This window comes from Cupressus sempervirens, chromosome 10 (genome assembly GCF_028749045.1).
Source record: "Cupressus sempervirens isolate cs-2001-9-10 chromosome 10, ASM2874904v1, whole genome shotgun sequence".
Taxonomy (NCBI): Eukaryota; Viridiplantae; Streptophyta; class Pinopsida; order Cupressales; family Cupressaceae; genus Cupressus; species Cupressus sempervirens.
The window spans coordinates 882,487,273-882,514,798 of NC_143127.1; the positions used below are offsets into that span (position 1 = coordinate 882,487,273).

The 27,526-nt window shown below is 38.3% G+C and overlaps 1 protein-coding gene across 1 annotated transcript; it reads right to left on the reverse strand.

Moving 5' to 3' along the window:
• Positions 1-654: 654 nt before the first annotated feature.
• Positions 655-18,351, reverse strand: LOC149536810 (enoyl-[acyl-carrier-protein] reductase [NADH] 1, chloroplastic-like). Its single transcript, XM_089804508.1, has 12 exons — positions 17,942-18,351; positions 3,820-3,929; positions 3,508-3,563; positions 3,294-3,378; positions 3,111-3,158; positions 2,884-2,958; positions 2,656-2,767; positions 1,924-1,975; positions 1,764-1,815; positions 1,510-1,567; positions 1,283-1,381; positions 655-1,123 (listed from the first exon to the last, which is right to left on the reverse strand). Exons 1-12 carry the CDS (start codon positions 18,243-18,245, stop codon positions 954-956), a joined length of 1,221 nt encoding a protein of 406 aa, XP_089660634.1. The 5' UTR covers positions 18,246-18,351; the 3' UTR covers positions 655-953.
• Positions 18,352-27,526: the final 9,175 nt, after the last annotated feature.

Here is a 27,526-nt window from a genome sequence, read left to right on the forward strand (position 1 = left end):
TTGATGCATTCGGAGGGTACTTAACTCAAATACTTGTCCTAATTATCAATTAGGACAATTGGCTAAAGGGTTTAGGATTTGGACTTAAGAGTTTATCTCCCCTCTCTTACCATTGAGATAATGCGATAGGGTACGCTCATCCCGACAATTTAGGGAAGTCGATACCCGGTACCTGTAACCTGCATAAAATCCACGCATGTACAGACACAATATTCTAAACTAAACAGACAATGGCAGGAAGTGGTGCATCGTGTAGATCCCGACTAGCAGGTGACTACGACTCCCTTCCTTAACCACATCAGAAACACCATACATAAAGAAAACAAACACGCACACCATACACATGCAATATGGGGTAAGTATCCATAAGAAAGCACGTGTGATAATAAACCATCTAACTAATCATCATCGATAATTGAAAACATTGAATAATCATCATACATGCATGAAATATAGAGTACCAAGTCATCTCATCATATAATAAATTGAGTGTAAAACAACATCTGATAATCTGAAAGTAATGCTACTAAACATCAAGTATAAAACTGGCCTAAAAGAGTTTGGCAATTAAAACAAAATGTGAACTAGGGGTAGGCACTACAATATTTTCTTCCACCCAAACCATGAGTTCCAAAATATAAGATTCTATAGAAATTAGACAATCAAAATTTTTATTAAAGTAGATCAAGAAAAGCAACAACAAAAATTGTTGATGCAACACTCGTTTAACATTCAGACACTCAAATAACAATCAATTACATTTTTATTTGAAGAGGAAAGGCTTCCTATTCCTGGATTCTCAGGTTTCATGTTGCCAACTAACTAAAATACGTAAAAAAATAAAAATAAAAACATACCACCCATTCTTTACCAAACAGAAAGTGGCTGACTTTCATTGTCAACCTTCAGTAAGGCAAAAATTTTGACTCGCACAGACTTGTCTATAACATGCATCATGCTGAAATCTTTCTTTTGTCCGCTTTTGGTATTGCCAATTCAGAGAAAGCTGGGCTATCCACCCCAACACCCATAGCATGCAACCCATTGTCTACATAGGAAACTGTTCCAGTTATTGCAGAAGCTAGTGGAGAAGCCAGAAATGCTGCTGTGTTTCCAACCTCATCTGAAAAATCATTCAGAAACCATATACTAAATAAGGACCATCATAAGATTAACTTATTTTCAGATCACAAACCTAGCCAGACTGTAAATTAAAAAAGATGGTATTTGTTTAGCACATTCCAAAGTGGGAAACAATTGGTCAACAATGAAATGTGATTACCAGCAAGCAACTCCTTCTGCAAGGGAGCATTTTCTATTGAGTATTTAATAATGGTATCTATAAATCCAATGGCCCTTGCAGCTCTGCTTCTCAATGGGCCTGCAGAGTAGAAAGAGAGAAAAAATCAGCCATGATTATAATGTAAGATATTATTGGGACTGATGCCTTGCTTGATGCTGGGAAATCGATATTTTCAATGGCATCAGGCTTGTTACTCATAAGTTTACCTGCTGAAATTGTATTTACTCTTATATTGTAGCGTCTTCCTGCTTCAAATGCAAGCACCTACAGAACTAAATAGTCAGTCAAAGCCTTTTCATATTGAGCAACTATAGATTTAATTACACCAATAACCCACTTATCCTGTGTACAAAAGCTAAACAAGCCCCTTGCGAACACTCATATAATTTATTTATCAGTTCACTCCATACCAACTATTGCTATTGAAAAGGGGGTTGAACAAAAAATTTGAATACCCTACCCTTGTGTCACTTTCAAGAGCAGCTTTTGCAGAGCTCATTCCACCACCATATCTGCAAGCAACCACACAATTCACTTGTATCTTCAATTTCCTTCTACCTTCCAGAATCATTTTAGACAATTTTCAGAATGGAGACATAACAAATTCAATACATGCTTACCCTGGTATGATCCTTTCTGATGCAATATAGGTCAGTGATATTGTTGAACCACCTACATTACAAGGCCAAGGAAATAAATTTTACTCAAAAGCTATTTAGATAGCCACTACTCTTCCCAAAAAACATGTTTGACAGCTAGGGAACATGATCATAGACAAAACCTTCAATTTGATTTGATAATATGTAGGCAACAAATTAACAAAGAAAACTCATATAAACAAAAGATAAAAGGCCAAGAAAATCCCTAATGAGCATAGAAATCATTTACAGAATCACTACTACTATCCTTCACAATATACATGCTTGACATTAGGGATACCAAATCGTCAACAAAAACTTCACTTTTTTTCAATAGCAATCAACAAATAGGCAACAAACGCACATAGACTGCCCATATAGACAAGATGGACGAAGAATTTCAATCAAGCTGGAAACTCACTACATACAGATACAAGGGCAAGACATTCCGTTTAGAGCATAAATCATTTAAGGGTAGTTATACATCACAACATGCATGTTTGACACTTAGTACGCCTGCTAAATGAGAAAATTTTATTTTCATTTAAGAATAGATTGGGAGAAAAAAAATCTCAAAGATAAACCGTTCAAAAATTTCACAATAAAGTCCAATCAAGTTGAGCATGGAACTACCCTAAACCATATGACATAAGAATAACAAAAAAAAGAAGCCAAAACAGAGTTACTAAGGATGACAAACAGAATCTCACTCACCAGAATTAATAATAGGAATAAAATGCTTTAGTAAAGACACAAAAGAATAACTTGATGCTGAGACTGCTGCAAGATATCCATTCCTTGATGTTTCAAGGAGAGGTTTAACAACCTGTCAAAGACAAATCATTCTTTTACCATAAAAGCGCACTCAAATAAATACGAGATAAGATAGCACAACACGAAAAGTAAGACACAACAAACTGTTTATTGACTTGTCCTTATTACCTCTGGACCATTTGCAAGTGAATGCACAAGAATATCAATGCTTCCAAAATCTTGTTTAACACTATCTGCAAGCTCCTGTTGAATGGAATTTAAACAAATATTATTACCTTGAACAGATTTCAGACTAGAAGGTGTTAAAATATCAAGCACCAGAAACATGTTGTGTTAGTCCCTAGGATCACATCTTATAAGATAAGCAAGCATAAAATAATACCTCAACTAAATACCTGCACAGTCCAATTAGAAGCTCCGGCATATCTTTTATTTGATTTTACCTGTAGGATAAAAAATAAAAGCATCATTCCCAAAAACAAAGACACTAAGGTTTATACAAACCAAAAAATGAATCAAAGACAAAAAGAAGTGGACAAAGAAATCTCATTATTGTTATGGCATCACATGAAGTTTACATCTTCGGGAACATCTTCAGGAGTATCGTAAATTGCATCCATAGGATAAATTTTAGAGATCTCCATCAATGATCCATTTGGCAATCTGCATTAAGAAAGGACAGACCTCTAATTGTTTACAGGGAAATCCTTTATTTATCAGTAGATAAAAGCATTTCAATTTATATACGTGTTATAACAGATTTTATAAACTAAAAAGTTAATGAGACCTTACTTGCGTGATTCATCAAACTTTCCCCGCTTCCAGCTGGTTTCAAAAATGTTCATGGCCTGAGGAGCTAAACAGTTTTAGAAAATAATATAAAATATGCATAATTAAAATTAAGGCAGCACAGGTGTGATTATGTAATTAAGGAACAAAGAGATTATTATTTGGCTATTAAAACAAAAAATTAAATACAAGATTGAAACGTGTTTTAATATATGACAAGGTTCACTCTATGCAGATGTAGTCAGACTTCAAGCCAACCATTTAATTCTCCTTGCAAGAAAAATAAAAGGCAGTTCCATGGTCAAAATGACAAACCGGAACCCAAGTCCCAACAAGAATTTCTGCACCAGCAACAGCTAGAGACTTTGCTATAGCCCAACCATAACCATTGTCATCAGCTATTCCAGCAATAAATGCTCTTTTACCTGATAGGAAAAGAAGAAACTTCACTATAAAATTTATCAGCTTAGTATTAATCTTTTAGATGGAAAAAACTGAATGACATGAGTTTTGTTGCTACTGGCACTGTAGACCCCCAAAATTGAAACAGTTAACATTCAAGGAAACAACTTCTAAATTAGATTTTCACTGAAAAATGCAATGAGAAAACCACACATACTCTGTTATTGCATTACAAAAAAGGTGGCTGATTAGAAAACAAATCAGGATTAAACCTTATTGGTGTACAACAATCACTTTTCTTGCCAAATTTTATGAACTAACTACAAGTCAGAAGAAACGGTATGCCACAATCATGCAGAAATTATGATTCATTGTGCAACATTAGCTTTTTCACCCCATAATGAATATTATTTTTTTATCCAAATATTCTAATATATCTTGAAAGCATTATTACCAACATCCAAAACTGATTCTGTGGGGAATCCAAGCACAGGGTATCCTTCAGGCGGTCAAGCAATCAGTGCTTGGTTTGAAGTATTTACCAAGGCAAAAAAGAATTTTGGGGAAGAAAGGATATCTGAGTTCTGACAAGAAAAACCTTTTAAATTTGTCAAACATAAAACAGAAATACTGAATCAGCCAGTTCAGTTGAAATCAAAAATAAGCTGAAGCTGATATTGAAATATAAGTACAAAATTTGAAATATAAAAGCACAGATCTTTGAAAACCTTAAAATCATTAAAAACAGAACCACAACTCAGCTTTCTGGCATCCTCAATAGGTCTCTGAATACAAGACCGTGGAAGAAGAAAAATAATCATGTAAGCAATGAGAGAAAGATGTACACTGAAACTTCAGGTCTATCCATGACATGAACTAAGCCCAGGACATGACATAAGGATACCAAAGAAAACAAAAATGTAATCATTTGATAATTTTAGCTCAGGGTACTACCAATGGGAACCAAAATAAGTAAAATAGAAACAAAAATGAAGAAGACACAATCCACAGAAAGGATGATTCCACATTGGCAAAACAAAAAAGGTTAGTTGTGATATTCAAAGAGGCATGATAAGTTAGCACATAATCTAGATCCTAAACAATATCAGAACATCCTATTGATGATATTTTCTTTTGATCCTTTACCTCCTATCTTAGACGAGAAGGAATTTCCCAACATAGGTATATAGAAGTGTAAGTTTCTTTAATTAATTAAGTGCACGATTTTTTATTTGATTCAGCTTCAGAAGTATCTCCCTGCAATCTCTTTCATGTGTCAACTATCTTATTTGAACATGGAGGCCACTTCTGTAACATTATGGAGTTTAGCAATTCAGCCTCTGCTGCACCAAGGTGATTTAAATTGAAAATCTTAAACAAAACTGAGCACAAATGTAAACAATGAATGAATGTGCAAAAATACTTGACATGTTTTTGTTCCAACGAATATAAGCAGACCTGACAGATTAGCAGATCCCACTGGCACATGCTCATCTGAGGAGGTTGCATCATGTCTTCAACGCATTGAAAGCTGTTATAGTTGATGGGGTGGTAGTGTATCAAATGAGTATATGGAAAAGTGATATCATTAAAAGAATTGACTTACTGGCCTTTAGATCTTATGTAGTAGTCTAAGAAGCCAGAGGACATTCTGGAAACCACAATAGAACATCGTTACCTAATTGGGCTGGACTATACAACCCAGGGCGAATTGAGCATGTTTAAACATTCATCTGTCTGATGGAGGTGCATTTGGTGGATATATGGAAAAACAATTTAATATGATTTAGATGATTTTCTGGTCACAGAAGCTGATCAAACATATTTACATGGATTAAATGATTTTCTGATGACAAAAACTAATCAAAACATCTTACATAGATTAGAGGACTTTCCAGTCACTGAAGCTACTCATTTGTGCTGGTGGCCAGCATATATACCTGAACCAAGGATAGAAAATCGATACCTAAATAGTCTGATGATTGCAACCTTCAGGCACAATAAGGTTACTTCAATTGTCATGGTTTGCTGATGGAAATAGACTTGGTGCATACAATGAAAGGCATGTGTGCATGACTTGAAGAATCCCCTAATCTTTAAAGCTCGTCAGATGTGTCTAATTCATCAGTGTGCATTTGCAACTCAAAATGGACCCTGGATACTTGAAATGTCTCGGACATACATTTGCATACCAGTCTCACAAATTGAAAAGAAAATGAAAAGGCCCATAATAGTTGCTTTATCAAAGCCAGATTTCAATGCACAAGAGCTACAAAGACAATTAAATTGTTGGTTCTGACTAACAATTAAATTGTGTCTTAGGGAAAACCCTCTCACCAGGTACACAGAGGTAAGATTATTGAAAAGTGAAATTGTTAGGATTGGAGTGATTCCTAAAGCACTTTAGTGTAATTCTCAAGCCAGTGTGGTCCTTCAGCAACTGGAGTATATCCAGTACAGATAACTTCTTTGCAGATAAAATTTGCACTCAAGAATCCTAATGGACATGAGTTTGCACTTGAAACCTGAGCCTCAAACTAGTCTTCAGCCTGAGCAGTGTGAGGTTCGGCACTAGCTCTACAATCTTCGAATAATGCATAACTTTATTATGCAACTGTACTCACATAAACTGGATGAACCATCAGTTTCATTGATATGGTTGAAAAAGGCTACACAGCTAAAACAGACATATATATGATCACCCGAAACAAATCCAACATCTATTAAAAGTAAAACAACAATTTTGAAGTTTCAATACCGGCAATCTATTCACTTTGGTTCTCATTAGTACATTACACAGCTAAACAGAAATATTATGAGATGTAGGAGTAAATTAATATTTACTCTTATGCTTCAGTTTACTTAGTTTTTTTATTTTTAGTTTTGGTAGTTTGTTTATCAATCATTACTGTTAGTGTTTTAGGTGACTCTACAACACCCCCAAGATCAAACGAAAGACCAAGATAACTTCCACAAGAGAATGGCAAGACAAGTACATTAAGATGCAAGAATGATATTATTGCTAATGGACATGATTAAAATGTAATTATTAGTCTTGCTTATATAGCCAAGGCAGAAAGAGACCATAATAAGGAGCAGATAAGTTATCACCAACACAAGGTGGAATCCGATGTCCACCAAAGATGGATCATCCTCCATTATGCAACAAAGAATGTACCATATGATGAGGATGATAATGTGATATTTGCACTAAAGGTAGATCTTGCAAATGTAGAATTTGATAAGAACTATCACCACCTAAATAGGAATTCGCCGACACCATGTGCTTCAAATAGGTGCAAACTCCTAGGTGTCTCAAAGACAAACTACCATGTAATGCAATATCCTAAGTAAGCTTAAGTGAAGTGTAATTAGTGAATATTTAATCACACCAGCACCCCCTCAAGTGCAATGCAAGATGGATCCCAACTACTAGGCCATGTTAGGTACCCATGTACAATATGCATATGCAATATATGAAATGCAATCTCTCATAAAGCTGAGAAAGAGAGAAAACCTCATGGGATAGAAGCCCCTCCAAAAAGTGAGATTAAACAAACAAGATGCATGGATGGATGGAGGACTCATGAACCCCAAGGGCTAAACACATCATGTATATACAAGCAATTATCCCTCCATTAACAAGGATGATTTGAGGCGTGATATCCCCCCCATATTGAAGAATCTCCTGCAAAAATGGTGAGTGTTTGAAATTAAACATAATCCAATGCCTACAAACAACATTTCTCCTCTTGGAGGCAAATAGAAATGGCTTTTACGGTGTGTGCTAGGGTTTCTATTGCGGCAGCCTCAATGTTGTTAGGCGATGGGGGTTTGTCAATGTTGAGCCTTACAACGATAGGCCCTACGTCCTCTGCAGGTGCCTCAATCAGGAATGTGGGTCGCTTTGATCCCACTACTAATGGAAGTAGTGTGACTCTTCATGGGAAGGGGATCTCCCCGGGTTTCTCTATGCTACAACCTAGTTTTGCGGCAATAGGGGCTTTTGTGCTTCCAACTCCTGCTGCCTCAGTATCTGTTGAGGTTAAGTAGGGTCTTGATGGCTTCTGGCAATGTTCATATTGTTGGGGGTCAATCTTCTGTGGATGTTGCAAAAAGCTCTGGTAAAGTGGATGTAGGATATTCTTCTCCTTTGAAAGGAAGTTATGCTAAGAAGGTTATGGTTGGAAGTGGTAGGACGAAGGTCATTCCTTTTCTAGTTTGTCGGTCCACTTCCATTACATTGGAAGAGGATATTGTGGTAGAGATCAATCAGGCAATCTCTAACTTGTCATCTCAAGCAATCATATGCAAATTTAGAGGTTTTTGGCCCTCTCTCCCTGATCTCTGTCATTGGATTACCAAACACTGGGAGTCACTCATTACGGATACGATTCATATTTTTCCTTTAGTTGGGGGTTTTCTTGTTGCCAAGTTTCAAGATGTATTGGATAGACAAACTATTCTTTGCAAGCACTTTTTTACCTAGGAAAATCACTTCCCATTGATGATGAAGCCCTGGCATGAGAATTTCAACCCCTCGAAGTCCTTCTGCAAGATGCCTATTTGGGTCAAGCTTCCTTATATCCCCCTTCATCTTTGGGTTGATTCTCTCCTTGAGGAAGTGGGTTCTACTCTTGGAGATTTTCTTATGGTACATGAGGAGTCTTTTGATATCCTCCATTCTACCTTTGTTCGCATTTTAGTTGATATTGACGCTTCTAAGGGGCTACCGACTAAAATCTAGCCCAAGCCTTCTAAAGGCTCTTGAATTCAATCTTTGGACTATGAGAGTATCCCTTTCAGATGTAGAAAATGTTTCATGACAGGGCATGTAGCTACAAAATGTGGGGTTCAGAAAGTCAAACAAAAAAAGTTTTCCTCATGGTGGAAGGGCACTACTACTCACCAATGTACAGTTTATAAGGGTTCTCGTCTTTCAAAGAGTCAAGCTTTGCCCAATGGCATAGAGGAAGCCCAAGTTGATGTTTCTCCCCCTAAACCTACTACAAGCACTTCTTCTATGAAGGTTGTTGTGGATTCTACTATCATTGGAGCTGCAGTTGACAGGGTTGTCCCTGTCCCAACTAAGTCGACCTTTGTTGTTGTTCCGTTTGGGCATATGGTTGATGCTCTTGCTAATTCTGGTGTTGTTGATGTTTCACATGTTGTTGTGCCAAAGGTGCCTGCTATCTCTACTGTTAGGGGAAGTATTACCTCACAATGTGCTGGCCTTTTTGTTGTCCCTGCTTTATTAGAGCCCATTGCCCCTGTCTTGGTGGGATTTGGTAGTTTTGTGGACCTATGCTCTTGGCATGCTGAGGTTATCAAGGAAGGATGGATTACAGTCAAAGGAAACATTCAAAGAAATCCTCTCCTTTTGACATAACCCTGAGATCCCATAAGAAGGGATCAAAGAGGAAATCTTAGTTGTTGTTGGTTCCTTGTTTTGGGCAGTAAGTAGATTACTTGTTTCATCTTTTCTAGACAGCCATTTCTATTCTAGGGGAGCAAGTATGCTTCTTGGCTCCCTCCTTCTCAACTTTGCCTTTGTCTCATTTGTATCTTATTTCTTTTAGTAGAGCTTATTGCATATCTTTTGTAGTAGGGTTTCAGGGCCCTCTAATTAAAACCTACTTTGTTTTAGTTTTTACGATCCCTTAAAATCCTATTGTCCTTTAATAAAAAAATATTTCTCCTCTTGAAAAGATATACCAAGTACAAATGCAAAAACACTTCCCATTCTAGATAGGAACTAGGAAGTGGAATCCAAATGATGTATGATGATGATGCTACAAACCAATTATCCCTAGTCAAAGATATTACAATAGGATGTGTCCATATCCCATGATTACATGAATGATACATTTCTCACATTACAAATTAAGATCAACAATTGATTACACCCCAAAATTAAGCAATAATAGACTTAGATCATTATGCAAAAGATCAAACTAAGATCTATGCATTACAATTGCAAAAAGCCATATTTTAAAAGTAAAATTCCAAATCATAATGACTATAATATGATAGTACCACTATAAAATATAGAACAAATTATGCATTTTCAAAAACAATTGCACCTGAAAAGGAGTTCATATTAGCCTAAACAAGGCTTGGCAATTACAAAAATGGGATTTGTGATCTTCATAAAAACTCAAGAACAAATATTATAAACTATCTGCACCATTAAGTAGAACATGAAATTCTACCCCAAAACAAAAAATATTGCTCGAAAATAATTCAAACAATTGAGATATCATTGTTTGAAAATTGCCTCCATAATTATTCTTTTTTGAATTGAGTTGTCGCACCTCCAAAATTCAAATGGCTCTAGATTTGGCCTTAGATGTCTAATTTGGATGAAACAAAGTTTGATTCAAGGGTATCAAAACCTCCATTAATGTCTCCTTACTCTGAGAATCTTCATCAATTTGCTTGAGATCAACTTCCAAAAAAGATTGAAGTAGTTTCTATTGATGTGTGTTTTATGACCCACCAAACAGTAGAACAAAATACCAAAATATCTTATCCTCTCTTGAATAAAGTCTTGTGTATGCTAAGATTGCTAGAAGATCATACAATGACTTCAAGGTTCCTTTAATGCCAGGTCTTGACTGTGGATAAGATCGGTGGTTGATGTGATTTGCTGATGATCACAAGGGGCCTTACGTGTTTATTTAGATTCATTTCAAGCCATACTGGATGTGGGAGCTATCCTAAGGTTTTGCAATGAAGTGCTTTTTTTGGAGTTTTCACAAAATATGCAGAAATTCAATAAGATAGGGTTCAAGAATTCTATTCTAATCCTAAGGGTAGTGATAACAACAAATAGTATTCTAGTGGACAAATTCCTCAATTTACCGAATTCCGCTTCACCAAGTTATACTACAACTATGCGTGAACTGGTGCAATCTTCAAGGGTTATGCTAGTGATTTTCATATCACCGCATACACCATCATAAAGAACAATGTATACGAATGATAGAAGTTGAGCATATGCATGAAAGGGGTTCAGGCTAACTTTACACGAGTTAGAATCACTAAAACGTCAAAAGCATGAACCAAAGGAACTCATCACTACACCATCATATTCTTCATTGTAATCACCACACATTGACTACGCTAAACTCAATCTAATTGAAGAAATTTAGGAGAACAAGCAAGCACTAAGACACGTCAAGTATTCACCAAACTCCAATTAAAACTTTATTATCTTAGTAGCTCATAGCAACAATCTCATAAAAAATCTCCCTTTACAAATAAGAAATGAGGCCTTTACATAGGTCCTCGATTACAATAGGTGGCCCGGATGATCACAATAACCGATGGCCAAGATTGTGCCACATCAGCCCTAATTAGTGTTAGGGCAAAGGAAAGGAATCTACATTAATGCAACAAGGAATCCACTACTGTAGTGGGTAATAAATGCCCACTATGCATGCTCGTTTAGGAAGGAGTGGGGTACAATAAATATCCACCATGCATGTCCATTACTCAATAAATGCTCAGTCTTCCTTGAATAAATTATTCTTGATTCCATTCTCTAAATGCATAGAAGTTTGACTTGGAGACCTCAGTTCTTCATCAAAGATAATTAGATGCCATGAAATGATGATGGAGGCCATGTAAGCTCGAGTCTTTTCCAACTGCATCATTTTAACTAAGATCCAACTTTGACTGACTTTTCTGAAAATCTCTCTTCGAACATTCTCGTCTTCCATGTACTTGCTTGGAAATTTATCTCCCTAAAATGGATTGGAATCCCTTGCTGATGATTATGTTACTCTAGAATTTCTTCATATTGAACTTCCTTCGCCATGTTCTTGGATTTTTGGATTTGAACTTTGATCTTTGAACCTTGAATGTCTAGGACCGGATCACTTAGTACTTTGATCTTGGTACTAGAATTTTGGATTTGAGCGTCTTTCTTGAATTTCTAGAACTAGAGCTTTCTCCTCCTTTTTCTTCAAATGCTTTCAATTCACTATTATGCCTTTTCCTACATTTTGAAGAATTCCCCCTTTTTTAATCATCATCAATCATTTTTCCAGTCTTGGGTACACACTTGAAGAGGGTGAAATTCAAGATCTGGAGGGGAAATTTCCAGCACTTAATCCTTTTTCATTTTTCCGTGAAGGAGAAAGTTTCCAACACTTAGCCATTTATTCTTCCATGAAGGAGGAATTGCCAACACTAAGCCAGTTTTTCTTCCATGAAGGAGAAACTTCCAACACTAGCATTTTTTCTTCCATGAAGGAGGAATTTCTAACACTTCGCCATTTTTGCTTCCATGAAGGAGAAATTTTCAACACTTAACCATTTTTGCTTCCATGATTTCTAATTCTCTTGCTCATGGAAATTTTGAGTGGTCATGGATTTTGTCCATAATGGAAGAATTCCGCAACAACCATTTTTCTCCAAGGCGGGATTTTTTGAGCGATCGTGGATTTTGTCCATGATGGAAGAATTCCACAACAACCATTTTTCTCCAAGGCAGGACTTTTTGAGAGATCGTGGATTTTGTCCATGATGGAAGAATTCCGCAACAACCATTTTCCTCCAACGCTGGATTTTTTGAGTGATCATGGATTTTGTCCATGATGGAAGAATTCTGCAACAACCATTTTTCTCCAACGCTAGATTTTTTGAGAGATCGTGGATTTTGTCCATGATGGAAGAATTCCGCAACAACCATATTTCTCCAAGGCTGGATTTTTTGAGTGATCATGGATTTTGTCCATGATGGAAGAATTCCGCAACAACCATTTTTCTCCAAGGCTGGATTTTTTGAGAAATCGTGGATTTTGTCCATGATGGAAGAATTCCGCAACAACCATTTTTCTCCAAGGCTGGATTTTCTGAGAGATTGTGGATTTTGTCCATGATGGAAGAATTCCGCAACAACCATTTTTCTCCAAGGCTAGATTTTTGACAGAAGAATTCCACAACCACCATTTTTCCTGATATTTTCATGCCTTTCCACTTTTAGATATTTCATGGGTTATTCCAAAGTTAACCATTTTTTCCTTGATTGACTGTCATGCTTGCTCATTCTTTTGGATATAGAAACATGTACCCTTTTGGCTCTTTATCAACCATAGCTCACTTGTTGTCGAAATAGACCTGGCAAAAATAGACATTCTAAAAATAGTAAGTTATCCCAAAGTCAAAATAAGGTCAATCCGAGAGGCTGTGAAATTTACTAAAAATAGAGTTTCTAAAAATAGTAAGTTGTCCCAAAGGCAAATTAAGGTCAATTCGAGAGGCAGTGAAATTTACTAAAAATAGACTTACTAAAAATAGACTTTCTAAAAATAGTGAGTCAAGACATTCAATTCTCAAACAAGCAAATAATTTCCATTCTCAGAGCCACATGGACAACACTTGCCACATCTGGCCAATTTTACCAATTCTCATTTGAAAGAGGGGACTTTAGAGGACCGAGCCCAATACTACCAAGAACTAAAGCCAAAAGGACAAGACCAAGAGACAAAAAGAGGCCCCCATTTGCAATGGGGCGATGGCGTGAAAACCCCACAACAGTTTCCACTTAGCATGAAGGGTGAATATAGAATTTCCATTGGCAAGGCACGTGTGTGCTCATTCTTTGGTTGCTAGCTTGCGTTGCTTACTTGGTGGATACTTTTGTCTGTTCTTAGTTGGTGGTTCTATCTTTGGCCCATTTTTATTCCTCTGACCAAATCAATCCTACAATTTGGGTGGCTCTTCCCTTTGTTGGTTTTTCCTTGCTTTTGATGCAATTTCCCAAGTAGTTTGGCCCATTTTTCACCCATTGGTCAATTGTTATTTTGGGTAGCTACCATTTGATCAGTTTCCATATATTGGTGATCAATTCCCTTTATTGAACAACAAAGTTGATTGATTGATGTCATTTTTTGTAGCAAATGCCTATTGATCAAGCAACAATATATTCCTTTCTCAAGCAACATATTATGAGATTAGTGATATCCATTATTTGAAGGTCCAATACTCTACTCTTTATGACACAGTGCAAGGCACAAGAATCCCCAAAGGAGATGTCCTAGCCCCTAGCAAATAACCACACAGCAAAATATACACGGTGACATAAAGATTTAGATCCAAATCAACAGCAATTCTTCTAATAGATTCATAAGATTTACATCCAACATGCCTAGTTGTAAGGCCTTTCGAGTTAAAACCAAATACAATGCAATTTCAAAAATAGTTTTGCAAGACCTCCCAAGATCCAACCTCTAGCTAGCCCAGTTCCACAATCTGGTAGAGAACTCCAAGAAGAATCTAAACTTGTGCTCACAAGCCACCAAGCAACCTTCTTGTTTCCCAAGCTCACACTTAGCTACTAGCTCTACTAAACTCACTCCTCTTAGCTACTCCATGGTTCACTGATGTCTCAACACAAGACAAGACCCCCTACTTATACTAAACCAAGCCAGAAGTTGACCTAGCATAATAGACATTAAATAAATACTCATATTAAATACACCCTCAAACCACAAGTCAGCTTGGCAACAAACATTAAATGAAATCAAGTTTACAATGCATAACTAACTCAAAAGACCACATAAGAGTTCATGCACTTAGACATAGGTCCACGTGCCATTCAACGATACAAATCTAAGAGCGCATATGTCAACTCCCTTAGATCAAAGCTCACAGAAACAATCTCCAAGGTCTGTAAATTATCAAGAACACGCGACAGCTCTATCTCCAAGACGATTACTCCAAACTTCGTGTGCACTTAGGACAAGGTTGCCCAAAATGCCTTGAACATAGCCCCAACTGCGCAAATCATAACTCCACAAATCCAAGCTCGAAGGCTCTACATACAGGATTGTTGACTTCCCTAAGATGCTCTTGCATCACTTTATCAATACTAATACCTTGAGAACAACAATTTCCGATTACGATGCCTCATTAAGAGAAGCATTACTCTAAGTCTTTTCTCATGCTTGGAGGTTTCTTAACTCTACAATTCCATTGGCCAACGTATTCTTCATAGAAGTGAATAATAGTCTTAGAAAGTATTTATTGCTGATTAGGGTTTGGTGTTTGTTGCAAAAGAGAAGTTGGTGGGCCAAGTTGCCTTGGTTATTGAAGTTTATATTGGCCATTTTGTCCTACATTTGTGTCATTGAAGAGGTTTTTGGCTTTAAAATTGTCTCTACACACTCACTTTCTTTTGAGTTAAGGTTCACATGGTGTATTCATCTCCTTGCATGTTTAATATTGTCCCCTATCACCATGTGGACCCACTTGGTAACTCTAGCAATTAGACATGTCATGATTACAGTGGATTGACTATTGACTTGGCTTAGGGCTTTGGCCATTGAGTTTTCTAATTGGAAGTGTGAACTTTTGTCTCGTGCACTTGCGCACATATGTGGATTGGAACTTGGAGGTAGAGCTTGTTGGCACTTTTAATGCCAAGTCACTGGTGTTTGTTGCGCATGCAGTGCCAACTCATTGTCTATCCTCCTCTAGGATCCACCATTATTTTGCTATGAATCAGATTCTTCTAGCCTTATAGGCTTTTATTTTTTGGAAGCTATACTTGTGATGGTACTATATCAAATATTTTGAAGAATTTTTTTGGTCACTATGGGTTTTTCTTTTTGATCTAGAGAGGGAAACTTATAGGGAGTAGAGTGAATTTATTATCGCTTATTTGAGCGAGATCCATCTATTGCCTTATTTGTACAAGAGGTTCCTATTCACAACACACTTCGGCAGGCAGTGTAGTATTTGGAAATGTTATAGGGCTAAGGTCTTCACAGTCAAATTTGAGAATGTCGATTATGACACCTTGGAGTCCCCTATTCATTTTGGGTGCCCACATACTCTTCGGGCTCACATTCAAGAGTTATATGAAGATCGTGATACTCTGCTATCTCTCGATGCTCCTCTTTTCGATTCCAAGTTGTCTTTTCATTCTTCAAAGCAAATAATCCATGTTTGTGATCCTTTGGAGGTTGCAATTGATTCTTCACCAAAGGTAGTTGATTTGACTTCACTAGACTTCCATCATTCTTGATCAACAAGTTTATCATTGTCTTTCTAATTGGGCTCTTGTTTGCTCTTGTTTGCCAGACATTGGTTTAATTATTTGTGAAATCTCACTAAACATATTTGGGAGACACATTTGAGGGTTAAACTCTCCTATTTGATGATAAAAGTGATACAACAATCATCACCTCATCTTTGTCTTTACAGCTTGTTTAAGATCAATTTCCAATGGTTCCTTGCTAATCAACTTCTCTTATGATTGGGTATGTACCTAATTGGTTTGTGACATAATCTCCCAAGGACTTGGGGACACATCAGCAAATTTCGAAGACGTCATCTTACATTTGCTTTCCACTTCTTACTAAAACCTATACAAAATGGGAAGTATTCTTTCATTTCTACTTGGTTCAGCTTCTTCTCAAGAAGGAGGATGGGGGGTGGGGTGGGGTGCGGTGGGGTGGGGGGGTGGGGCAGAATGTTGTTTGTAGGTATTGGGCTATGTTTTGCGTTCAACCGCTCTCAATTTCTGCAAGACATTATTCATTTCTTCCTTCCTATGGGGGGATATTTGATTGTATATACATGATGTGTTGAAATTTGTAGCTGCAATAGAGATCTTTACCTCTGCTCTTATAAAATGGAAATATGTTTGTTATGACCATTATGGTCACCTTTAGCCGAAAGAGACATTTGTGAGAATGTTTAAGTTAATATTATATAAAAAGACGTGTCATACATCATGCAAAGAGGCATGTGTATGGCAATGTAAAGTATTGAATGTGTGTAGATATGAAAGTTCTTATTTTTGGGTGGCTCAAGAGACCTTCGTGGGAAAGATGAAGAGTCTTATGCAATCTATTTGTATGATTGCTTCGTATATTGTAAATCAATCAAGTGAAAGCCTTGTACTTGAACATATTTTTATCAATAAAAGTGATATTTTCATGGTGTGGCTGGGTCTTTTCCCTTTGAGTGGAAGGGTTTTCCCAAGATAATCTCGTGTCATTTGTAACTATTTTGTTCTCTCTTATTGGTGTTTACCTTTCTAGGCAAAACATTAACATGATGTAGTCCTTGGGGTGTCATCGAGTCCTCCATCTACATCTCATTTGTTTCTCTCTTTGAAAAGGAGTTTCCTCCCACGTGGCTTTCTCATTTTCTCCACTATTTGAGATATTTCTATTTGCATTGCACTATACATGGGTACCTAAAATGACCTAGTTGAGAGGACCAATATTGCATCTAGCTCATTTTGCATTATAATCTTCACCCTAAGTTGCACTTAGGAGGGGTGTGGGAGTAAGTTAATATTTACTCTTATGCTTAAGTTTACGGAGTCGATTTATTTTTAGTTTTGGTAGTTTGTGTGTCGATTATTACCAGCTCACCATCCTTGCCTTTATAAGCAAGCCTTTTGTAAATTGTAAAGTGTCTCAATACATTTTTATCTGTCTGATGACTTAATTATCTCTGCGTGAAGGTTATAGCTGTGTGTGCTCCTCGTGATCACTCTTACATGAGACAATCAATTTAAACGATATTGACCCATGATTCACAAAAGGCCGATAAAGTCCCAAACACATACCTCACTTGCGACATTAAAAATTTAACCATTTGGTTAAGATAGATATATATACAATAGAACTGACAGTAAACAAAACATCCACACACCCAAATGGTATGATAAATTTACAAATGCAAGTCAGTTAAAAGAAGACCTGAACTAAAATATTAACTTGGCCAATTTTTCAACAATCACTGTAAGAGCAATGAAATTAACATTTATAACAGAACAACATATTCTACGTACCCTAAAACTGATGATATCCCCAATAGAAGTCCAGGAAAAATAGCGGACTATACTATAACAATACGAATGTAAAAGGCTACCTAAGATTGCTCTAATCCATAAAACAAAATATTCAAAACCCCACACCCAATCCCAGAAACTCTTATCTTCAAGATACGGAGAAACTGAAACACAACTTGAAAAAGTCAAAAAAATTGGGAGAAAAGACAACCAGACCTCTCAAATCAATTGACAGTCCAGAGGAAGCTCCATGTCCATTGGCAGAAGCATGAACCACAGTGGGATTTTTGCCGAACTTATCTGCGTCTGTGTTGATGCTCTTAGATAACTGAAATGTAGATGGAAAAATAGAGGATAATTGCAATGGGATATTTTTAGACAAAGGGAAAGAAGCAAATTGAACTACTTTGGGTGCCAAGTTACAGTGCCCGGAGAGAGTGGTCAGATGAGCGGAACAGGTCAGGGTAGGGGTGCAGAATGCAGCCTTTGTTGCTTGAAGTCCTGCTGCTGCTGCCGCCATGGTTTTCCAGAAACCTGCCAAGATATAACCTCAGTTCAATTGCATTTCATAAAAAGATAATAAATTTGTAGACTTTGCGGGTTTGTCAGGTGACTCGATTTTCCGTGAAGGCTGCAAACTACAACTACCGCTAATAAGGCTTGCCGTGCTGTGGAGGGGCGCTTCCGAAAAATAGAGCGGTGGGCATGTATTTTTAGTTCCATGGCAGGTAAACTATTGGATTCATTAACTTCTAAAAGTGCAATTAATTACATTTAAGAATTTTTGTGTCTTATCATGTTTCAAACATTTCTATATTTATTAAAATAGAAAAAGATCATTTATCTAAGATCTTATTGACTCCTCTAAAATTAGCAATGAGAAATTAAATTTTGTAAAGCAAAATTCTAAAAATTATTGATAAGAGTGGTACCAATTGTATTGATTGTGCATTTAAATAAACTATAAGCTTATTTTTAATAGACAAATCAAAATTATACAAATGAAATTATATTAAAAAACATAAAAATTTGTAAATAAAATATCAACTTTTTTTTTTTTTTTATGAATAGTCATTTTCAATTAATAAAATTTACTAAGATTACAATTCACAAAAAAGGGTCGGGGGATACAGGATCACCCCGCAAATGAGTTCAATCGGTCAAAGCCGGAGCAAACAACATGGCTGCAGCCAACAACTATAAACTATTCATCAAAAAAAAAAATATATATATATATATATAACAACCTCATGCTGCCAAGGCAGTACCAGCAGAGGGAGGAGGATCATCTTTATTAGGAAATCCCCACGCATCAGTGGGATTGTGAGGCGGACTAGAAACAGTCCAGCCGTCAGCAACATCCGCAAGATCTGGGGTAGTTGCAGTCTCCGCATCTTTCTTGTCTCGCCGCGGAGGAGAAATTGCCAAGGCCAGCCAGAGAAACTTGCCAGAGTGCGCCCGTCCAGGGGGAGGAGTCGGAGACCAGCCAGAAGCTCGCCCAAGGGGGAGCCGGGGACCAGCCAGAACCACCACGTGGTGGGGAAGCGAAGCGGCACCTCCAACCACCATGACCACCACTGGGAGAGCCATGGCAGGGACCCTGGGAGCGTGGCGTGTGAGAATGGCGGCCAGAGGATTGGCGTCTGGAACGGCAACCGCGGGATGAGGAAGCATCAGCTGAGGCATCCGGAGGCACTCTGGCAACGGTACAAGGAGCATTGCCCCAGTGGTTCAACAATTCTTGTAGGTGGGCAACCTCTAGTGCAACTTTATTAGCTTGCACCTGTATCTGCATAATGACATTGTTACAAATGCATGCCTTAGTGTACATTGCAATGTTAACATCCAAAAAACTGTGAGTGAATAAAACTGCATTCCTATCTTTCCATAGAGAAAACAAAATTTTCATCCTGAAGGTATGTCAAATCTGGGAAAACTTCCGAGGAAATCTGGGGGAATCACCCAAAAGGATCATGTGCCATGAAAAAGGTTCGGGCCTGAAAGGCTTGAAAAAATCATGGATTCGGTGCCAATAATTCTGAGCACGTTTGCAAAACCAAAAAATATGCAAAAAGGACTCAGGTTGGCCACAGAAGGGGCATCTGGGGTCAGGAACCCCAATGTGCTTGAGCCGAGGCCCCAGGGGAAGACCTTGGAAAGCAAGGCACCAAGCAAAGTGAGCAATCTTAGGTTCTGTAATGGCACTACAAATGGTGTTGAACCGTTTTCTCCATTGAGAAAGCGAAGAATGCAAATGCCACCATTGATCAAGCGTGTCTACCATCGGAAGGTGGGGCGAAAGCCATCTATATCCCATATTGGGCTTATAATTGGTAAATTGAGTGGCAGGAAACCACTTCCAATCATACCACCAAGGTCGAACAGATTGAATCCCCACTTTATGAAGTAAGTGCACAGGGATGGAAGACAACAGAAGCTCATAAGTCTGACGATCGGCACGAACAAGGCGGTATTGAACTTGCATATCCTCCCAAGACCTGAAATTCATGGTGACTCTTGAAAAAATATCCTTAGTAGTGCAAATGCCTCGTTTATAGAAATGCAGAACACTGGCACCTTGAGTCTTGGCAAGAGGAATACCATGTAAGGCAAACAGGGGAGACCACCAAATGTTCTGTTGATTTAAGGACAGCCCATTGCGGAACTCATTACCAGCCCAACAAAGCCAAGGTTTAACAGCTTCCCAGGCTTTCCAGATGCTCTTTATAACGAAGGAGCCCTGTATGACCACTGGTTCTCGCATAGTGAGAAGGGTCTGAAAACCAATTCCCTTCCAGGCCGGTCTGTTAGCAGGGAAGCCTGAAGAGATGCAATGTCTGACAAGAATTTTCCAGGCTTCATCTCCAGAAATAGCTCTGATAATCCATTTAGCACAGAGGGAAAGGCCCTGTTTCCGAGTGGAAAGTAGGCCGAGACCCCCAGATTCCCTCGAAAGACAACAAAAATCCCAAGCAACTCTGTGAAAACCATGATGGTCAGAACCAGAGGCCCAAAGAAAATCTCTGAGCAAACGTTCTAATTTGAGGTATGAAGCTTTGGAGGGAGCCCAACAAGAAGAATAAAACACATAGGTGGCAGCCAAAATCTTAGAACAAATCTGGAATTTACCAGCAAGAGAAAGCGGCTTAGTGATCCAATAATCAAGCTTTTTGGTAATCTTTGTAAGCACAGCATTCCAAAGTTCCACAGGGGAAGCTTGGAAAGCAAAGGGAATGCCAAGAAAGCGAAAAAATTCTCCATGAGTAACCCATTTCCATTGGAATTGGCTGAGCCAAGGTGGAGCTGGCAAAAAAGACTGTCGGTAACAGAGCGTTTTATGCCATTGAATCATAGATCCAGAGGCTTAACAAAAAGTGTCAAGACAATCTAATGCATTTTTGATGTTTTCTTCATCCTCAAGAAGAGTGAGAAAAGAATCATCAGCAAAATGACCATTGACTAACTGGGAGGAAGAATCAGGCAAGGAAATGCCACGAACCAACCCAGCAGACACAGAATGAGCAAGTAAATAACCAAAGCCTTCAGCAGCAAGGACATAAAGCGCAGGAGCTAATGGACAACCTTGTCTGATGGAACAAAAAAGTCCAAAAGCTTCAAATTGCGAATTATTGATGGTGATGCAAGCATTAGCATCACCAAAGAGCATCTCTACGGACTGAAGGAAATTGGGACCAAAACCCAGAGCCTAAAGCATAGCCAAAATGAAATGCCATTCAATGCAATCATAGGCTTTAGCAAAATCTATCTTTAAAAAGATAGCCTGTTGCTTGGACTTACGGGCCCATTCCATACCTTCCCAGACAGCAATGATGTTGTCAAGAATATACCTGGATTTGATGAAGCCAGTTTGTTCAGGTCGCACAATTAGAGGAAGCATATAGCGGATTTTGAGAGAGAGCGCCTTAGCAATGATCTTATAAGACACATTAAGGAGGGTGATGGGCCTCCAGTTGCAGATGTCCTCAGGATCACCAACTTTAGGTATGAATTTAATATTGCCTTTATTTATGATCACTCCTAAGCTTTTAGAATGGTATGCTTCAAGATAGACTTTGTGCAGATCAGGACCAATTTGCTCCCAAAGATGTTTGTAAAATTCACAGGGAAATCCATCACACCCAGGGGATTTGTCATCCGCCATGGAGTAAGCTGCCTCTTTAAGGTCTCAGAGGGAAAGAAGTTGCTCACAGAAAGCGCATTGCTCAACCGCAAGGCGGTTTGGAGTAACAGAAATACACTTTCTAAGAGCCTCCTCCTGAGCAACCGAATGGCCCTGCGAAGCAAAAACGTTCTCATAGTGAAGAACAAAAGCTTGCAGGATGTCTGACAGATTAGAAAGAACCTTAGTTCCCTGTTTTATCTTTTTAATCCCAATATTGGTATGACAGGCTTGTAGAGCCTGGAAGAACTCCTTCGAGGCTTTCTCGCCAACCTCCAACCAGTGGAGACAGGCCTTGTCAGCAATTTGCTTTTCATGGTGAAGCTTGGCAAGCTGAAGTTACAGATCCACATCAAAAGGGTTGAAGGTCAGCGCTTCAGAGGCTTTTTTGAGGGCAAGGGTGTTGGCTTCGTAAGAACGTTTTCTGAAAATTGCCAGCTGACGCCCGTAGATGTGCAAAAAATGAGCCGTTCTGGTAATGGCATAATTCCACCATTGAATCCAACCTTGATGGGAATGTGGACGTGGTTCCAAATTCCAGACACGTTGTATGTGGGAGATAGTGGAGGCATGCAATAGCACAGACGTGTTGAGGAAGAATTGAGACTTAACCACTTTGGGGACAGTTGTTTGCCAAGAAATGCCAAAATAAATGGGATAGTGGTCTGACAATGTCACATCTGTCAGGGGAATGACAGGTAGATCACGATCTTCAGAAAAATAAAAAAAAGATTGCGCCAAGATCATAGCACGATCAAGACGTTTCAATATGCGATCAGGACCGGCTCGAAAATTGGACCAAGTGTGCCAAGCCCCATTATCATGACGGCGGCTAGTATTGGGATCAAAGAGGCCCAATTTATGATGCATGTGAAACCAGGCTTGTCTTTCCCCAGCTGTCCAACGGAAAGGTAGAATGCCATCTTTGTCAGAGGCCACTTCAACCATATTGAAGTCCCCACATAGGACCCAAGTAGCTGGCGGCAGGTTGTCAGCAAGCCAAACCCACATTTGCGCCCTTTCCACAGCATCATTGGAGGCATAAACATTAATGACTCCAAAAGAATGATTGTTGATGGAAAGCAAAAGCCAAATAATACGGTGTGTGGGGTTAGAACCATGTGAAATAATAGCAGAATGAAGGCGAGGTGACAAGAGAGTAACTACCACCTCGGCCAGCTTCATGCTGAGAAGAAAACATGATGCTATCCTGCCAAATGACGTGGCATGCAGCAGAAAGCATGAAACCAGAAATCTTAACTTCTTGCAGGCAAAGAAAATCTAAATTCCCAAGTCTATGATGGGTATCCCGGACATAAAATTTTCTGGGGAGGTCTGTAAGACCTCAAACATTCCAAGAGAGGAAGTTCATGAAAACTCTTCCATATCATCCTCGTCCTCGAGAGAGGAGTAACTATTCTACAAAAAGGTAGAAACCGGGTGAAAGTCAGACGGGAAATCCTCTGGACTTACAGCCTACCATTTGACCCCTGATATCTCCACACGTCCAGGAGGACTGCGAGAATGCCTTGTTGCTAGTGGTACTATGGAAGAGACTGCAAGAGGAGAACGAGCCCCAGCCAAGGACGAGGTCCTAGCGGCTGCCTTAATCCCCTACGAGCCAGCAGGGTTTGAAACCTGCAGAACCGAAATCTGCGCAACAGAAGCCGCTGGTGTCTCCATGTTAGCAGGCGCTGATACTTCGATGGAAGCAGGAGGAATCACGGTTACAGCCGCATAAGATGGCTTGGGGGCCAAAGGATTCAAGGCAGGCTTGCCTTTGCGCCCAATAGTAACCCATTCTTCTTTTTTTCCTTCGACCTGCTTGACAGGCGTCGCTTTAGGCTGGGGTTTGACCCTAGGCGTGGCCAAAGGGTAGTCCCTGATCTTGTGTTCTGCAGAATGGCACCTATAACAGGTGTTAGGTAGGTTCAAGTAAAGCACCTTCTGTGCGAAGGTTTGAGCGCCAATCTAGATTTCCACCGAATCCTTGAGATCTTTAGAAAGATCAAATTCAATGCAAACATGCCACTGAGGGCGAGCATTAAAAAAATTTCTGGCTCCGTGGTAACAACTTTGCCAAGGGCTTGGGCAATAGGCTCAATAAAAGGCCAGCAGGGCAAGGGTAGACCTGGGAATTCAACCCAAACAGGAACCCTAAGCTTTTTATCATCTGAGACAGAGAAGTCTCGGGACCATTTCTGAAATACAAGCAGAGAGGAATGCACAGACCAAGGGTCGTTGGTAAAAACTACGTCAACTTGCAATGGGTTAGCGAAGCGAAATTAAAAAAACCTTTGGTAAGGTTTTGCACAGCGTCAAGGCGGACGTCATGCGGGGTCCAGCTTTTGTTAACCCATTCTCTGAGCATAGCTTCAGGTGGGGTCCTACCAACAAAATACCCAATCAAGGTATGTTGTTCTAACCAGTCACATGCGGCATCAAATTCTTGCAAAGGAAGGACAATATCAGGCTTACCTTGTGGAAAACCTTCGGGACAAACTTGCGCGGGCATTTGTTCGGTGGCGGCGTCATGGCAGTCTGAAGCAGCAACGTGAACACTAGAAACAATTGGTTCACCGCTGGCTGGAGCCATTATATCCTAACCTAAAGCTCTCGTAGTAAATGCAGTATGACAAGTGCCGACAGAAGGGGAGTGCAAGCGAAAGGTCGTACGCAAAAAAAACTGCAAGTTCGCATGAAGCAAGAAAACCCTAGCAAAGCGAAAAACCCATCACTTTCTACTTTCTCCAAGATTATCTTCGTCAAAATATCAACTTTCAAACTAATTTAAAAAATATTTTTTATTTGTACTTTAAAATAATTAATAAAAAAATTCTAACATAGATCTTTATCTTAATTGCTCTATTATTCTACAAATCTAAAGATTAGAAAATAAATCAAACTTCAAATGTCTAAGTTATAAACAATTATAGAAATATGTTTTATTGGAATTTTATATTTCAAAAATACAAAATAAATTCATCTATTCATGATGAAATTTATTTATTTAAAAAGTATGATAGTTTTTAATAACATTTATTTTGACAGAATTTTTTCATTTTCAATTATTAAATAGATTTTAATGATAAAATTGAATAATTCATTGATTTAATTCAAATGTTTTCTTTTTATTTAAATATTTCTTAAATGACATAAATATTAATATTTTTTTAATTCTCCTTAATAACATATCACTCTATACACAATCTCCTTTATTTCCATTTCCATCTATAAATTTATACTTCCCTGCTTTTTTTGGTAAGAAGTTTGATATTTTGTGTCTCAATTTGTTCCAAAATTATCATAATTAAATCTTTAAAATAATTAATAAAGTATTGATACATGGTCAAAAAAATTCGTAAGTTGGTGGGGTTGAATTCAGCCTATTCTATTTTCACCCATTCAAGTTAAGAGGCTAAAAAGTAGGGGCTCCTGTTTAAGAGGAAAAGATTCCTATTGGTGTAAATAAGTATTTACTTATTACACTTACTTAAGTTTACTTAGGTTAATGCATTATTTTATTATTTATTTAGGTGAGACACTTAGGAGTTTGTGTACTCTCACAGAAGTGTGCAACTCTAATTATGCACATGGTGTCTACAACACTAGAGTTTGCATCATTCACTGAGTTGTCATGTTGACAACATAGTTATTTGCACTCCTAATTTAGCACATGTTGTCTACACCACTGATTTACATGCTATACCATTGTACGCTTATCCTCACATCATCACACTTAATTACGTGCTTAATGGAAGATAATCCATATCTGGTGGACATGTGTCTGGTTGTATGACTTATCATGTTGCTGACTTCTATACATTCTAGAAGCTTTCCTAAGGCCTTTATATATAGGCACTCCTAGTGTACTCTCAAGTTGGCATATTGAATGAATATTGTCATTTTGATCATACTCTCTCTATTGGTCTATTGTTGTGCTTGTGTTTGAGTTCCTTGGTCTTGGGTGAATTTTGGCCTAAGCCAAATTCTTACATGGTATCAGAGGTCAGGGAGATTCTCTATACAACCGTTCAAGACTGTTCATGCTTCAGCACCTCAACCCATATCCAAAGGATCCGCAGACATTGGGAGCATCTAGAGTCAAATCTGACCTCTAGAGTCAAATCTGACCTCGCCATTGTGTCTGGAGTGTCGATTCGGTGAAGATCGACTATAAATTTGCTTATGCTAGGTGAAAGTTGATCGTGAGGCAAAAAAATTTGCAAATCAGAACTCAGAGGCCCCGATTTGTAGTTCGGGTATGATCTACTTCAATTTGACTATTTGCATTTTTGGATCTATTAATTCTCTTTATTTTTCAAATTTGGTATTTTCAGATTTATTACACAGGCAGAGAAAAAAAAATTGGCAGAACCAGATAATGACACCTCGACTCGGCTCTATATTTTTGGTTGAATATTTTGTATTTAATCGCAAGGATTTATCACATTAATTGGACAAGCCGTGCTATAAATTTCTACATTAAACCGACGGATCCATCCATATACACCTACAAATTATGGCAAAGGAAACCCCTGGTGACCACCTAACTTCGGCAAGGGAGCCACCAAATTAGGCAAGCTTTGTTTACAAAGCCCTATGGTCGTTTTATTTTCCATTTGCAGCATAAGTCTTTTAAACATCTGTCAACTCCATAATCCCACGAATGTGGGATATTGCAGAAGTTTTTCAATGTTTTCAGTAAGTAATCTAGTCACCGCGCAAGTTATCTGACAATGCACTGTCATTCCGGCATCCTCCTCGCCTACGCTAGCTTCATGCCACATGGCGCTCAAACAAAAAGCCATGTGTTGCCACATCCGTGACAAAATATCTACCAGGGCAGGGCCACCTCCAATGAGCACAAGACATGTGGACCAATCCACGATTGACGATGTCATTCTAGTCAGCCCCGCTTGTCCCAATCAACAACCCTATCAACTGAACACATCTACATTTTTTGTACATTCCATATGGATCCATACAGTATGGCGAGACACGTCATCAGGGCCCAAATTTTTTTGCTAATGTCATCATTTCAGTAGCCTAAATTTAATGGTCATCTAACCGTCATTCCAGGCCAAATTTGAACTGCTACGACAGTTGTATGATCGTCAAATTTTACCCCATCTTCTGCTGATACAACCCCTCACCAGATTGATTTTGATTTTTGCAGTCCGACTTCGAGAGGCCATAACTCAGACATCCAGACTCCAAATCAGGTGCAATTGTTTTGAAATTGGGTAGAATTTCCTAAAAAATTTAGTGGTGTAGCTCTTTTCTAGTTTTGGTCCACAGATTGTTCAGAAATTGTATTTTTTGGTGACTGTACTTGCATAATCCTACATTTTGCAACTTCAAACACTCTGTATGGGCACATCTAGAGTCAAAAATAGGTTCCTTTTTTTTAAAAGTGCATTATATTTTGTCTACTATCCAGATATGTAGTCAAATTGTAGTGTTGTGTGGACAAAAGTGTCACTTTTAGAAATAGGGACTTTCTTTGCTTTGTATTGCTTCAGAATTGTAGCACATTGTAAAGTTCCAAATTTGTAATTCATTAAGAGGTTATAACAAAAAAAATCAGAAGTCCATGAAGGCCAAAATTGACAAGTGGC

What these genes read in the sequence shown, in the direction of transcription:
- LOC149536810 (XM_089804508.1), bottom strand. Translation starts at nt 18,245, where the DNA reads ATGGCGGCAGCAGCAGCAGGACTTCAAGCAACAAAGGCTGCATTCTGC. An exon ending in AAGTTTGATGAATCACGCAA is followed by an intron (nt 3,379 to 3,507) that starts GTAAGGTCTCAT and finishes TTCTTAATGCAG; the next exon opens with ATTGCCAAATGGATCATTGA. An exon ending in AGTAAATACAATTTCAGCAG is followed by an intron (nt 1,382 to 1,509) that starts GTAAACTTATGA and finishes TCTACTCTGCAG; the next exon opens with GCCCATTGAGAAGCAGAGCT.